Source organism: Melozone crissalis, unplaced genomic scaffold, assembly GCF_028551555.1.
Source record: "Melozone crissalis strain CALT ecotype California unplaced genomic scaffold, PUWL_Pcris_2 ptg000006l_1, whole genome shotgun sequence".
NCBI classification, from domain to species: domain Eukaryota; kingdom Metazoa; phylum Chordata; class Aves; order Passeriformes; family Passerellidae; genus Melozone; species Melozone crissalis.
This window is the reverse complement of record NW_026535784.1, coordinates 21,422,738-21,438,214: the sequence shown is the minus strand read 5'-3', so window position 1 is coordinate 21,438,214 and position 15,477 is coordinate 21,422,738. Positions and strand designations below refer to the sequence as shown.

Sequence of the window (15,477 nt, the reverse complement as noted above, 5' to 3'; positions counted from 1 at the left end):
GACTGACGTGCCTTTCATGTGGTGGGCTGTGCCTGATTAAAACAAACAAACCAGAAAACACAATCTTTCCTTATTTTCTTCTTTCAGAAGATGTTACTGACTGGCAGGCAAGAATATTGCTGGGGTGTGTGGGACCTCACGTAGGGCTGTTCTGGTAACAGCCTGCATGCTATAGCCAGCCCAGATCTAGCCTACGGGATGTGGGATCTGGGCATCTGGGATCTGTTACTGGAGCTGTCATTGATTTGCTCTGTAATTTTGTGCAAGTCTCTCCATCGGCGTGTGCCTGTCCCTCTAAAGCAAATGGATCACAGTAATCATACTTGAGAAGAACTTAATGAGTTTTGGCTAATGCTTATGAAGCACTGGAAATCCCCAGTGGGAGGATGGTATGGAAGTGCGAAGTACTGTAATTATTCTGCATTTCTGTGGGCTCCTTTATTACCTCAGCCAGGCAGGTGATGAGGTAAGAATGCTGTGCTCTTAAACAGCAGGGAGAGGCAAGTTTGTCTGAGGTATGTCAGGGATGAGGGGTCTGGCAGGTAATAACACACAACATTTGGCATTCTCAAAGCAATAAGCAAATGTTACTAATCAGTTTGGACCATAATTATGAAACCAACAATGGCATTCATGCATCAAGAGGAAGTGATGATAGAGTGGGAATCAATGTCTTAATCAAGGTCTCCACTCACCTTATTATTCCTTTGCTTGATGCCTCAGCACCTCAACTCTCTTCCCAGATCAAATGTTCAGAATGCAGGCTTTAAGAATACAAAATACCCAGCTTCCTTTTGCTCTGTATTCAAGTTCTCATTGAAACACACGCAAAATAAGCACAAAAGGCTGCCAAATGCTAGTTTCATGCATCATTGTGATGCCATTGTGAGTAGTGGTGAATTGGAGAACCATGTTCAATATTCTTCTGCTTTGTTTGCTCATTCTTTCAGGAGAGTTTCACTATGTTACTGTGGTACTTACTCTCCTACTTCACATATTGCTGACAGAGCCAAAATCATACCTGGTAATTCAAAATTGTGAACCTTCTCCATAAAAGGGATGGGAATATACTCCTTGACCTGGAAACATCCTGAATAATTTTACTATATTTTAAAATAATTTTAAATCATTTTTATTATTAAAAATAATATTCTTTTTTTCCCAAGCAAAATTTTACAAGTTGTTTATATCTCTGTTTGAGCAGGCAGATCGATTTCTTGTTCCATAGTAACACTTCAATTCACTGTGAGCAAAAGCTTGCCTTTTTTTTAGGAGTGAAATTCTCCATGCCTCAAGTTCATATTTTTCAAAAGACATCCCTTCAGGATGATATACAGACCACTTTCCACCTAGACATATAGCTGACTTAGTAATAGCTCCATTGAATTCTTGGTTCCATGTCCAGGGTGTGCAAATAATCTGGATGTCAGCAGCACCTATCCAGTAGCCCAGTGCAGTCCAGGTGTTAGCAGAAGTTAGCAGAAATGTGTGAAGATGTCACTGGCCTTTACATTCCCAGCAAGTGAAAAACATTGCTGTCTCTGTAAGGGATGTGTAATGGCAATCACTCCAGGGCCCCACTGACAGTGCCAGGATTGTCAGTCTCTCCTTGGGTCTGCTTGTGGTTTCATTCCTCTGCACCCAGCACGCCTCTAAACTTCCAAATGTATTCTGCTGCACTGGAAAAACCAGGTAGGCATATAATTACTTAATAAGCAGTTTCTCTTAAGTATGAGATCACAGAAGCTGGATACCTAAATTACTTTATTAATTACATTTGCAAAGAATGCCTGTTCATACACTGTTCTGGAAATTGATCTTTAAAAAATGCAAGCAAGTAACTTGAAGAAATACAAATACAACTTGAACAAAGATTGCAATTCAGTCCTTTGCAACAGGTGCTTTGTGTAATGGCATCTCAAAGGCTTTCTCTGTTTCTTCTTGGAGGAGGAAATGAATGTACTTCTTTCTGTAGCAGTTATCATCATCTTGCCAGCTGGGGGCTGGTTTTCTTCTCCAGCTCTGTATGTTTTCTTCTTTTATTTATTTTTTTAAACCTCAGCTGCTCTGAGCACTCTGCAGCTAGACTTCTGATCAGAGCTGTTGGTCAGCCTTCAGGGATAGCTGCTGTATGCTCTGCCCTGTGCCCACTGAGAGTCACACAGAAAAGGGAGCCCTGTGTATCTGTCTCACCATTGCCACGCCACTCTCCTGGGAATGGGGGTGCTCCTGTGGGGATCAATGAGGTGGTTCCTCACTTCAGAGATACCCACAGCCAGTGGGAAAGGTGCTGCTGCCTTTCCCAAAGTTTCACAGGTTTGTGTCTGGGACCATCTGTGAAAAGAACTGAGCCATGACTCATTGTCCCAGGAGATCAGGCAGCGCTTCACCACCTCTCTGGTGACCATTTTCCTCACCGGGTTTAGTCAGTGCATGAGCAGAATAAAGCTGAGACTATGCCAGCCTCACAGAGTGAATGAGCCCCTTCTTGCTGATAACCTCTTTTTGATAAAGGAGAGGTAAGATCATCGGGCAAAGCTCAATGTATAATTCATCTGATTCCAGTTTTCAGTGTACCCCCATCTCAATTCACATGTCTCTGTTTAATCTGTTTTGCCTGTATTTTGGTCAAAGGAGCTCTGGGAATGAACACCATAACAAGTAGCCATGTATTAGCCCTCAGCGACCCTTCATTAAGGGTGTGTGGGTGCATTTAACCTGAAGCTGCTATGTTGGTTGAGCCAGTGCTCAGTTGCAATATGACTGTGAGGGTACAAGACAAAATAATGGTTTCTGATGGGGGAGAAAAAGCATTCAAATTCTTCTTAACTTGAAACTGAATCTAGAACAGGTTTTGGAAAAACTGACACCCAGGGACATTGGATAATATGGTGTAAATATCAAATGTGTTTCTGTTATAATTACAGCAAAGAAATAGTTACAGTCTAACGCTACCTTATATCTGGAGCTGGTAGCCATCCTGAACTGCAGAGATTGCTTCATGATTTATGTTTATATCCTGTGGTTTCATTTGTTTAAAAAATACGTGTTCATTTTGGATTTAAATGATTCGGGCTTTCTTTGTTTCTGTGTTTTTGTGGCATTTTCAGTAGAGAGTTGTTAAATGTCTAAACCAAAGAAAATGTTAGAGGTGAATGAAAAGTACAAACACTAATGAGAAAATATTTAAGGGGAAGGAACTGTTAAGATTTTCTTATTTTTAATACTTTGTTATTTGTAAAATCCCATGCCAAGAAATATTTGTCTGCAGGCAGCACCCAAGCTTGTGATATTTATCCGAGAGCAATTTCATTAACAGCATTTACAGCTACAAATAGCTTTCCAGGTCTGAAGTAGAAGTTTAGAAAGTTTAAAAGAAATAATTTCACACTGAGATGTGAGGGAAGGTGACAGGGACATGCTTAAGGCACGGATGCATTTAAGACGTAATATCTTCTGACTAGATCTACTAGTGTAAATGACCTTGACAATCTTTTTAAATGATAAAATATCTCCAAACAAAGAGTGCTCCAGCTTTGCTATGCTTGTTTGTATCACTGTGCTCTTAGTTTGGCTTCACACCTTAAATTCAGTTCCAAGAAGGTCTATAGATATATACGTACTCTTTACTCAAACTGATCTACAAATACAAGTTGTGAACCAGGTAATGTTTTAGGAGCAAAGAATTTGCAGGTACAATTTATAAACTTCCTTACAGTTTTAGAGTAAAAGAGCTCTGCTTTTGACTTCCAAAAATGTTCATTGATTTCATTTTGCAGTCAAGCCATTGTAAAAGAAATTTGATTTAGGATTCCTTGAGGATGGCAAATGTTTTTCAAAGTCAAACTCAGTCTCATAGTGGATGCAGTTCTACCATCTGGCATTGCTTTGCAGCAGTCAAGACCAGGGCAGCCCCAGCAGGCACTGGCAGAACCACAGAGCACAGAACAGGTTTCCCTCTTGCACTGTTCAGTGTGAACCCTGTTATATTTTTGAGATATATAAATATGCATACATATATATAATAGATAGATAGATAGATAGATAGATAATATAAATACTTCAGTGTTTGGAAAAGTACGTGAAGAAAAAGAAGGTAAGTGAAACACAGATGGTATCAACCATTTCATGGCATTAAGGCTCCCTGTGAGCAGAAAAAAGTGGTTTATCCAGCCCCAGGACAAGACAGCACAGCCCAACCTCTGTCTCAGGAAGGCTGCACCTCACAGAAATCCCACACTGTTCCTATTTTTCTCAGATTTGATTCAGCTGCCATTCTGATATCCCAAAGCAGCTGTTACAGAACTGGTTCAAAGAACTCTGCTCTGGAACAATGAGCCAGGCAATTTCCCGAAGAAACATTGTCTCTGTAGCACTTCCTCTACTGCAGACTGATGAATTTCCCTGCTGTGTTTGAGTCACAACTCTTTAGATGCACAGTCAACTCAGCAACAGTTTCATTTTAGTTCTTTTGGGACTCCTTTGGTGAGAGGAATGTCCAGAAGCAAGAAGAGAAATTAGAACTGGCATCACCTTCTACCTGCCCCTCCATTGGAGAAGCATCACTGGAGAATTTATGGAAGGCATTAAATCAAAATGATGGCAAACCTTTGGAAGGATGGCATGATAAATGAAAATCTATTGGGAAGGAAAATTTGCAGAATAAAGTTCCCCACCAGCACAAGGGCATGTGATACTTACAGACACATTAATTTTCCAAGACTAGGTTACACAAGCTTTATTTAAATTCTGGTGTCCAGATGCTGGGAAGGATGAATGTGTGCTGCTGCAGATGGTCCTGTTTGTGGGGGTGAGCTGGCACATTACCCAGGCTGCCTGATCTAAATGAGGACTTGCAACCACAGATACAAGTTTTGTTTACAGTGACCTTTGATTAATCTGGCCCCAAGAGTCACAGCAAACATTGCACATTGTCACACCGAGTCCTGGGAATGAAGGCAGAAGCTACCCTCGTGGCAGCACTGTTGGAAGGAGCATGATGTGCACAGAAGTCAGCAGAAACCTGAGCAGTAGAAGAATGCTACCATTAAATATTATAAACTGTGGGGAAAAATAGTAAGCATACTTAAAATTTTGTAATTCTCTGTCATGGCCATTAAGTAACAAATGCTCAGTGTCCCACATTGTGCCACATAAATGGAGTTCAATGTGCAAAGTTGGTCTCTCTTGTGTTGTTTACAATAAAGTAATGTGTGAAAGTATTGATAACATTGCACACTAATATTAAGAGAATACTGCCTGAGAAAAAAGCCCACACAGTCTTTCTGAATGCAGGTGACATTTTATTATATTAACAGATTCAGAATGCTCCATACAACCCCCCGTGACAAAAACACAACATTCTGTGGGAAAACCTGGAAGAATCACCAAAAACAAGACAGAAAGTTTCCTTCTCTCTAGATTCAGCAGCTCTTCGATATTTAAGGACTGGAAATATAAAATGGTAAAGAAAGGTATGCAATACTCCTGGGTTTTCCTGCTCTGGAAAACCTGACCAAAGAAAATGGAGAATTTTAAATAAGAGTGTAAGGGCTGGAAAATGGAGTCTGTGGAAAGTGATACTCCAGCCTCACAACAGAATATATATATATCTGAAAGGTACAAGCCCTCAACTCAGTTGGAGTTCCTTCAATTGGGTTCCTAAGCCCCCAGTCATTGTATGCAACTGTGTTCTAAACCAGGGTTTTACCTTTTCTGGGTATGGTCTATGCATTAATAATTCAATTTGAAGACATTGCTTTCTAGACATGGAATCATCATGAAATATGCATGGTAAGTTTTCATCAAACTGCACACAATGTATGCAGACTTTTTGGTGAAAAAGCAATTATGAATTTTCTTATTCATATTATTTTTTAAAAGTGTATTTGTGTACTTTATATATTTAGATTGCCACACTTACTGTTAGTTTATCAAAATAGGCATTAGGTAAATAGGTTAGTTTATCAAAATTGGCCTTTTACTTATGACATTCTAGGTTGTTGAGAATACAAATGTCTGGGATGAAAAGAACAGGCAAGTCTTCAATTAAGAGAGCAGAAATTAATGGTTCATAAAGGAATTGTTTTGGTTGCTTAGCTCATCTGAGGAGAAAATATTTCTGTTTATTATGTATATTTGATAAAGAACACAAGTCAAATGAAGACAGGAAGTGAGGCAGTACAGCCTGCTAACTATGAAAGGGTGACATTAGAGACTTGCAGACTGGCAAAAGAAAAATGTCTTGGAAAGATTTGGGTTGTTGTAGACTGCACATTTCAGAAGGAAATTAGATATCAAAAATTCATCTTAAAAAATCTGCATAAAGCCATATTGAAAGTCAGCCAAATACTAGTGCAAGACTTAACAAACCAGATAAGGCATTGTTCAAAATGCAAAGAAACCTATACATATGTAAAGATGTAGGTAAATCTTGTACAAGAGTAGAGACGTGTTCACTGCCACATTGCCCTGATTTTGGTCTGGGATAATTGCAGGTTGAAATAACATGAGAGTGTCAATAGCCTGCTCAGTATACAATTCTCCATGGGCAAGAAATACAACTGAATAATTCCTTTAGAAGGGTTTTCAGAATGAGCTAAGGGAAAATGAACATCAGTGTCAAAAAGCATAGTTTGTTAGGATGTGAACTGAGTCATCATAATAGGTCTATTATAGCACTGTTTTGTTATCTTCAATATATACATGTATATTAATTTATTTGCATGCAGGGAAGATCTAGGTGTCTGGATTTTCATCTCTATTTTTGCACATAACCCTTACACATAACCCTTAACACATAACTGTTATAGGCACGCTGAAATGTGCATGCAGGGGTCAGGCCATTGGTGATTTTTGAGGAGTGTTTGTATTGTCCAACTTTAAGTGTATTATCCACCCCACTGAGATGCCAGAGTTAATTGCCTCTTCTCTTACACTGCAGTGGAGATTTGGCACCTCCAGGGGTGATTTAGCATGGGAATCGCTCTCTTTGGGTGCCTGTGCACTGCAAAGGAAGTCAGAGCAAGTAGATCACCAAACTGTGCATTTGAGGCCTGGATTTAGATCATGTGAATCCACCCTTCAGGCTAGAGAGAATGGAGCAAATTACAAGCTGAGCAAATAGCATTTAGAAAATAGAGGAGCGTGGGGGAAATGAAGCACCTTCCATTCCTGAAATGTTAAAGTTGCCTGCAAAACTGAAGTAAACCTGTATTAGCACAGAAACTACTATTACAAGAATAAATGGTTGAGTATTAGGTTGGTGAAGGCTGTGTAGTTATCTAGACAGACTTTTATTGCCTGTCAAGTCTGTGTAAAACCACAAAGTCGAAGTCTGTGCTACTGGTAGGTGCTTTTTACAGACGTGGAGGAGGACAGCTTCCCACCCTGAAGAGCATATGATCAAAGAAGTGGTAAGGGATGCAACATGGTGTTTCTCAATATATTTTTCCTGTTCTTTTTTTCCCCTTGCACTCTCTCAAAAGGTTTTGGTGCCTTGCTGGTTTGTTGCCTGCTAATTCTGTAGGAGCAAATATTAATTCTATCTCAGATTCTGGTCTATAAAGTTTCATTTTTCACTTAACTACTATTTATTAACACTCATACTTTCATTTCTAAAATAGGTTATTGAAAAAAATATTAGCAGTTAATTTTTTGACTTACAGGTTTGTCATATAACCACTGGATTGGATTCACATGCAAAAAGTTTAAATGCTTTCTCTCAGCTTTGGGGAATTCAAAATAATTGAAGGCTGCTATGCCTGTGCTGGAAATTTCACTGCTGCTTTTACTTTACTCACTGCTGAATATGGATTAAAGTTTTGAATTGACCTAGAAGAAAAGAAAGTATTAGTGACATGCTGTGAAATCAGACATGCCAGTTGAAAAGTAGGGTTTGGAAGATGATACTCTAATCCAGTGCATTATAAATACAAAAAGGACCCCTGCCCACTGTTAGTCCCTCCTCCCCACAGCCAGATTGCCTGGGCCAGCAGAGATCTTTCCCTCCAGGTACTTTGAGCATACTGTGGTTTTAATTGACACATCACAGTTAGAGTCACTCATTCCTACTTCCTAGAGTTCAGGCAGCGATGAATGGAGAGTGGTCTAGTAGGGAAACTACTGTGTGCTTTGGTTTGTCCAAACCTTTGGTTTGTTACCTTTCTGGTAGCTAAAGATAAATTAAAGGCTTCCTTGGATGTCACAAGACAAGAGCCCTGTCCTCCACTGTGACACCAAAAATGGAGAAAACAGGGCAGTCTGGGATGCTACCAGTGAGATAGGGTTTACAGCCAGCGCAGCAGGGATGGATGTTTGCTGAGGTGCCCATGCCCATCTGTTCTAAGACCAGCAAGAAACTGTGGCCTGGTTCTGATGTGTCTCTGGTGACCAAAAATGTATTTAATTTCCTTAAAATGTTGTGTATAACTGTAAGTACATTTCATCTGTCTGGATTACATCAGAGGTTTAAGGCTGTATTTTGTGGGGGAAAGAGGAAGTTTGAATATATTAATTGTAGAAAGTTCCCTTCAAGTCCATTCAGCAGGCTTATCTATCCTTTTCTTCCCACTTGGTATGAATCATATACATGCATAAAACCTAGCTTGACTAACTAGCAGGTACTTGAGGTTGTGCGCTGCATGTTTCAACAAAGCAAAGCTGAGTTGTCAGATAAATACCTTACAAATGCATTTCCAGGTTTTCCCAGGCTGTACCACCTGATTCCAGATGGGGAGATTACCTGCATTAAGATCAGCCGCAGCGATCCCCATGAAAGTCTGGCCATCAGGATCGTGGGGGGCAGTGAGACCCCTTTGGTTCACATTATTATACAGCACATTTATCGAGATGGGGTGATTGCCAGAGATGGAAGATTGCTGCCTGGAGACATGATACTAAAGGTACAGTCCTGTGGAGGTAGGAGATAAAAATATCCTGACAAAGAATGAGATGGCTGAAGTCGATCACGATGAGATTTGCAAAGTTGCATGCAGAAAGCCGTTCTGAAGTTCAGAGCACCACCTATAAGGCACCATGATCTCCTAGCTTTTGCTGATACCACTGGTACCTGAGGACACTTGAGGCATGCCAAGGTTGTGCCATGCTTTCTGCTTTATGTCAGACAGACTTGGCCAAAGGGATTTCCCTTTGGAAAGGGATCACAATGTGGGCATACTTCACTCTAGCAGTGAATAAAAATGCTTCTGGATGGTGATTCCCAGCAGCAGCTGCATAGCATGCACACCCAGCTATGTGTTTCAGGGAGCCTTTTTGTCCTGGTGCCAGCACAGAGCAGCAGAGTTAATGGCACCACTAAGACAAAGCTGTTCCTGCAGGGCACATCCAAACTGCACAATGAAGCTGTGACTGTGGCACGGATGGGCCCAGCCTGGCTCTTCCCTGCCATGGCTGACTGCCCAGGATTTACCAAGGATTCCTGTGAATTTCAGCCCCATCCTGGTGCAGCTCATGCTGTTTGTGGTACCCAAGGTAGCAACTTAAGCTAGTTGAGCTGTCTCTCTGGGTGCAGTCCTCCCCACCAGACTGCAGCAGAACAGCCTCGTTGTTCCCACATAGGAAATCTGCAAAAGCAAACACCAGCCAAATGCCTTTGTCTGTGCTGGGGATTATTTCTCTTACATTTTGGAGATGTTTCTTAATACTTAAATGGTTCAACCTGTGCAATGTAAAGCTACATGGAAATATCTCGTCTGATTCAGGTTTTCTAGCCAGCGATGAAATACAATCTTGCAACTGGTTTTCATTTAGCAATATAAAGTGCAATGCCTAGTCACTCTTACACATACGAACATGATGGGATTGACTGGAAACTCTTTTTTCCTCTTTCTTTTCCTCATTCAAATTTAAAAAGTGGTAGTTACACAGTTTTATTCTCATCTGAATTAAATCTTACCTGGAAAACACTGAGGGAAAAAAAGGAAAGTCTGATTCTCTAGTGTGGTAAATCAGCGTAATTGTTAGTAAATATCCAAGGCATTTAAACTTCTACTTGAGGCTCTTTCCTTCTTTGTAGTTAGAGATTCATTAGTGAAGAATATTTTTTTTGCTGTACCTAGAACAGCTGGGAGATAAAGAAGAAAAGAAACAGCAGGAAAACAGTGGGAGTGAAAGGAAAGGCTGGCAAGGCAATTTGAAATCAGAAGCCTGTGGAATAAAACTAAGATATATGAAAGGATATTGAAGCTTGGGAAAGAGCAATAAGAAAGATGAGAACTAGCATGTATGTCTAGAGACTATCAGGGAGCGAGGGGAAGAAAAAGGACAGAAACTGTCTGTGCAGCGCATCCTTTCCTTGCGGGGAAGATTGTTCTGCACCACAAACTTGGCCTCGTGTGTGACACAGTTTGAAATAGCACATGTCACTTCATATGAAGACATCTGTGTATCTAGATCTGCCCTCTTCAGTGTCAACTTGGAACAGACCGTCTTTCTGCTGCTGATTTACACTTCTCTATTCCAGGTAAACGGCATGGACATCAAAAATGTGCCTCACAACTACGCGCTGTCGGTCCTGAAGCAGCCGTGCCACGTGCTGCGCCTGACGGTGCTGCGAGAGCAGAGGTACCGGTGCCGCAACAGCGGCCTTTCGCTCGATGCTCACTGCAACAGGGACGACAGCTTCCACGTCGTGCTGAACAAGAGCAGCCCGGATGAGCAGCTGGGGATAAAGCTGGTCCGCAAGGCCGACGAGCCGGGCGTGTTCATCTTCAACCTGCTGGAGGGCGGCATGGCGGCACGGGACGGGCAGCTGCAGGAGAACGACCGCGTGCTGGCCATCAACGGGCACGACCACCGCTACGGCAGCCCCGAGAGCGCCGCGCAGCTCATACAGGTTTGTCCTCCCCGCCCTGACCACGGCGTTTGAGCTGGGCAAAAAACAAACAGTGGTTTTTCACCATCCACCGCAAAGCAAACAAACACTGAGCCTGTGTATTTGGAAGAGGGAAGGAGTCAAGATTGGAGGGGGATTTACTCCTGTGAAAGCTCCTTGGTTTTACTGTGGGGATGAGTGTGAGCATGAGCATGGACTCCCACAGAGGCACCTGCTACCAGCAGGGTTTGGAAAATATAGATCAGTGCAAACATCTGCATGCCAGCCTCCACCCTGGCAGCACTGGTTCCAGCAGAATCCTGACTCCTCTGGCTCAGGAGTCACTGTGCTCTCTGGTACAGCCCTGGACCAAACCAGAGTAGCCTAAGGCTGTGGACTACCACTACAAGGTAGTCCACACCTTGTAGGTATTTCTTACCTAAATCCAGTATATTTTGGAAAAATGGATCTGTAGTTATTCACCTCTGTTTAGACTCACATGGAGTACTAAATGGGTGCTAGCTAACACAGAACTGTCAGATGAAAAAAACTCATGCCTTTCTCAGGTGCAAAATTGGTCAGATTCTGCCTAATTTTCCCTCCAGAACCAATTTGAGTTTTTTGTTTACAGACTATGTTTTTATAAAACTTCAGCATAAAAAGCAAAACCAAGAATCTTTTGTTGCTTTTATCTCATATTTATAGCTGTTATTATACTTGTGCAATTTTGAATTTCATTTGGAGGCAGGTAGACTGTTCACATTTTGAAGAAATTCATGGGCTTCAGTAACAAGATGTCAAATCAGGCCAACTTCTTCTTTCTGACAGGTATAATCAGGGTAATATCAGTCAGACTGAAGCAAGCAGTCAAATCCATGCATTTTGTGGAAAGGATTTCTGTGTTAGCATAGGTTCACCATTTGTTGTAGACAGCTTTTATTGTGAAGTTTATAGCATAGGTGAAGAAAATATCATCCCCTTACATAGTGCCAATTGTTGAAATTCTGGTCCAGCTTCTTTCTGGATTACCTTATGTAGCTCAGTAACTGGGAACAGAAGGCAGAAGGGGAAGCTTTAAATTCTCTAAGGGCAACAAGTCTGGAATGAAAAATTTTCTAAAAAACTATTATTCTTGGAACAGTTCTTTATGGCTACAAAACAAGGCATCAGTGCTTCATAAGCAAAAAACGCATGAGATGGAATGGAAAAAATTACTAACAAGAGTATTCACATACAAGTTTTTAAAAGTGCAACCAAAGCCCTTATTGGTCTCCAAAGAGTGGATGTTAATTATAGTAATACTTGAAAAGCACACCAATCCTTGGGAATTTAAACAAGCCCATCAAAGGGGAAATTCAGGTTTCCAAATAGCCAGGATTATATTGCATTGATGTGAGCTCTACAAATCACATTTATCTAATGCAAAATTCCTGGAACCTGTGTCTTTTTTGTTGTTTTTCATCAATTATCATTTGCCTTTCCTGTTTCCATGTTATGCCAGAGAAAAACCTTTATACTGAAGACCCAGGTGTTTTGCATTTGCTTCTTACATGAAGGGCTATTTCACTGTGTCCTCTGATTTCTCAACAGCATCCTTCCTGCCTGTTGAGAGCTCAGCATGCCACTTGCAGTGCATTGAGGTCTTCTAATTTATGGTGGTGAAAGCTGCAAATACACCATCAGTTTCTTCTTCTTCTAAGATTTCTGTATAATCTGATTATTTTTGACTTTTAAATAATGAATAATTGAGACAATTGAGACCTATAGAAACTATACAATAGCATATGTGAAGCAATTGCTAATCAGTAGATTAAGTGTCTGGCTGATTATAAGCTCTAAGCTCTTTCACAAGAACTGAAATGAAGAAAATGTATAAGTGCTAATTAGGAATGTGCACACATCATAACACATTTGCTGCCTCCTGCTTGCCACATCATCTTAAGCCATGGCCTCGTGTCAGAAGTGGCACTTTGAATCTAAGTAACAAGACATTCCACATCTGTTTTCCATGAAAGTGACAAGAAAAGTGCAAGGTAACAGATATGGGGTGCCCATGTGAGCGCAATGAGCCAAGCGACATGGGCTGAGTCAGGCTTTACTGAGCCCAGATGTTCACCCTCCTCCTCACCTCCTTCCCCCACAGTTCCGAGCAGCTGCTAGGGACAGAGGAGCAGCTTTTCTACCCGACACTGCCTCTGACAAGCAGGCTGTGACGTGGAGCATATCCGTGCTCCATCATCCCAGTGAGACATGGGGCAGCTTCTGCCAAGAGCAGCCGCTGCCTCTGTCTAAGATGCAATTACCCACTAGATGCTCAGAAGTTTGCCTTGTGTCTCTGCCTTCCTGCTTGATTTGCCTTGGCTCTTAACAGATTTTAATTCTAGTGGAGTGTTTCAGCTCTTACTTGCACTTGGCATCAAAGCTCACCTCCTCTCTTTAATTTTCACTTCAGCATGAAATACAGAGAAACAATTGTGGGAAAAGCCACTGGTAAGAGGGAGGGAAGAGATCAGAATGAATCAGCAATAAATAATCTGATCAGTAGAAACATTAATGGGTTTTCATATGTATGTAAATATAAAAGCTGTTCTGGTTGTTTGGATAACTTTCTAAACCACTCTGACTTCTGAGAAACTCAGCTTGACTGGCCTGTAGACAAATGTGCCATTGCAACAGAGACTCTTGTTGAACTTTTGCTAGTTGTTCTTTGAGAATTAATCATGTTTTACAACCTTTCTCTAAATAACCAGCTTTGAGGCTTACCATGTGGCAGCAGATACATTTCAAAAAGAAGTTGTGTTAAGTTGAAACTGTTAATTTTAGAGAAAACAGTATTTTCATAGGGCCACGTGCCCTTGGGAGGTGTTATCTCGTGTTGTTCAGTTCCACCTCAGTCATATAACAAACTGGGGTCCAGGATGGTTTCTTTTCTCCCAATATACAGAATTCTACTTTTGGGTACCAGTTGAGTCCAGAGTCCATGAATTATTATTCCATAAAACCAGTTCTGTTAAAAATGCCTAGAAAGTTATTTTGAAATGTGTGTGTATGCACTAAATTGTATATTATGAAGCTGTGAAGATTTGAGTTTCTAGTCAAAAAAAAAGCATCCCCCAAGGTATTGGGAAAGTAACAAAGACATGCACATCTTTTACTTCACTGAAAATAGCATGTCTTGAACATGTATATTTCGAAGTTGAAGTTGGAGGTTTAGGAAAGTTAGGTTGCCTTTTCTTAACTAAAATGACATTTTTCCAAAGCTTTTTTTTAACTCTCAGCTACAGCTATTGCATTCAACTCCAGAAAGGACAAACAAAGCTATAAAAACAAAATTCCCAGAAGCTTCCTCTGGCTTCTGTTAATTGTCTGTGGGAGATTTGATTTCAATAGTGCAACTGGATCTGTGTTTGATTTTCAGCTGCTTTTTCAATGCCAGTTTTCCCTGGAGCTTCTCCCCAGTGAGCAGTGCTAGCAAGCAAGCCAGGAGGTCTGCAGCCCCAGGGCTGTGGTGCCACCAGGCATTGCAGCTGCAGCCCCTGGGCTGTGGTGCCACCAAGCATTGCAGCTGCAGCCCCAGGGCATCAGGCTCCAGATGTGTTTGTGGGGGCTCCACGTTGGATATTGAGCAGTTCCTCTGGTATAAGCTGAGAGCCAGCAGGCAGGAGTTCCTCTGCAGACTGGTCATTAAGAGCCCCTCCTTCATGGCAAAACAGCAAGGTCTTTAGCCTAGAGAGAAGGAGATTAGAGGAATAATTTTTACATCTTCTGAGTATGCTTCTATAGCACTGAGGTTATTGCTACACTGTTCTTCATTTTAGTTTAGTGTATTTGTTTGTGGCAGGCATCTATGATTTATCTGGGTAAATCCCACTCCCTTTCAGATTTATCTTTGCATCACTGTTGTCTTGAACAGATTCATATGAGCCTCAGTGAGGGGCAAATGAAGCCATTTGCTTCTAGGGAAACAGTGATGGTTCAATAAGATAGAAAAACCCCCACCTGTACACAGAATTAACACTAATATCAGGCAAACACACACAGAGCCCCTTAAAAATAACAAACAAACATAATCTCAGAAGTATCATTGCAGCATCTCTCAAGCACACAAGTATTCTGACTGCATTATGAAAAAAGGCCTAGAAGTTCTTTGAGCTTGGGTTATTTGCTTTGAAACCGCTCTTCCTAGATTGAGAGTTTGTGAGCTGCTTTCCCATCCTAAACTTCATTACCCTGTGTGTTTGCTTATGCCCACCCTCTTTCTCTGTGCTCTGCTTCAGTAGGATTTTATTTCACTAAAGAAAATACCTTTTCTCCCTTTCTTTACGCTTCCTTACATTTGTCATTCTCATTGCATGCAGGTGGACTTAATTACATCGTTTATTCCTCACTTCCACTGGGCAAGGCCTACGCACATCCCTGGTCTCAGGGTTAATTGTAGCTTTTTCAGCTTTTCCATCCATTGAGCAGCAACAGCTCTGGTAGTTTGCCTGTCTCTCTACCATGGCAGGAGAATTGCAATGGTATACACCTGTGTATTGCTTTGCAGTGGTATACACAGGTGTAGAAGAGAGCTGACCAGAATGCACTGTGGTGGATCACTACTTTCAGCCAAATTTGGGGCAGGTAGGAAGGATTTTTTAGAG

At 41.3% G+C, this 15,477-nt stretch overlaps 1 protein-coding gene across 2 annotated transcripts in view; it reads left to right on the top strand.

Annotated features, from left to right (window-relative positions):
* The window catches only part of LNX1 (ligand of numb-protein X 1), a 60,944-nt gene that overhangs the window by 30,060 nt on the left and 15,407 nt on the right, over positions 1-15,477 (top strand). For both annotated transcript variants that reach the window (XM_054293737.1, XM_054293728.1), the window contains exons 4-5: positions 8,701-8,903; positions 10,484-10,855. In XM_054293737.1, the coding sequence (XP_054149712.1) occupies positions 8,701-8,903; positions 10,484-10,855 (575 nt within the window). The remainder of the gene's footprint in view (positions 1-8,700; positions 8,904-10,483; positions 10,856-15,477) is intronic.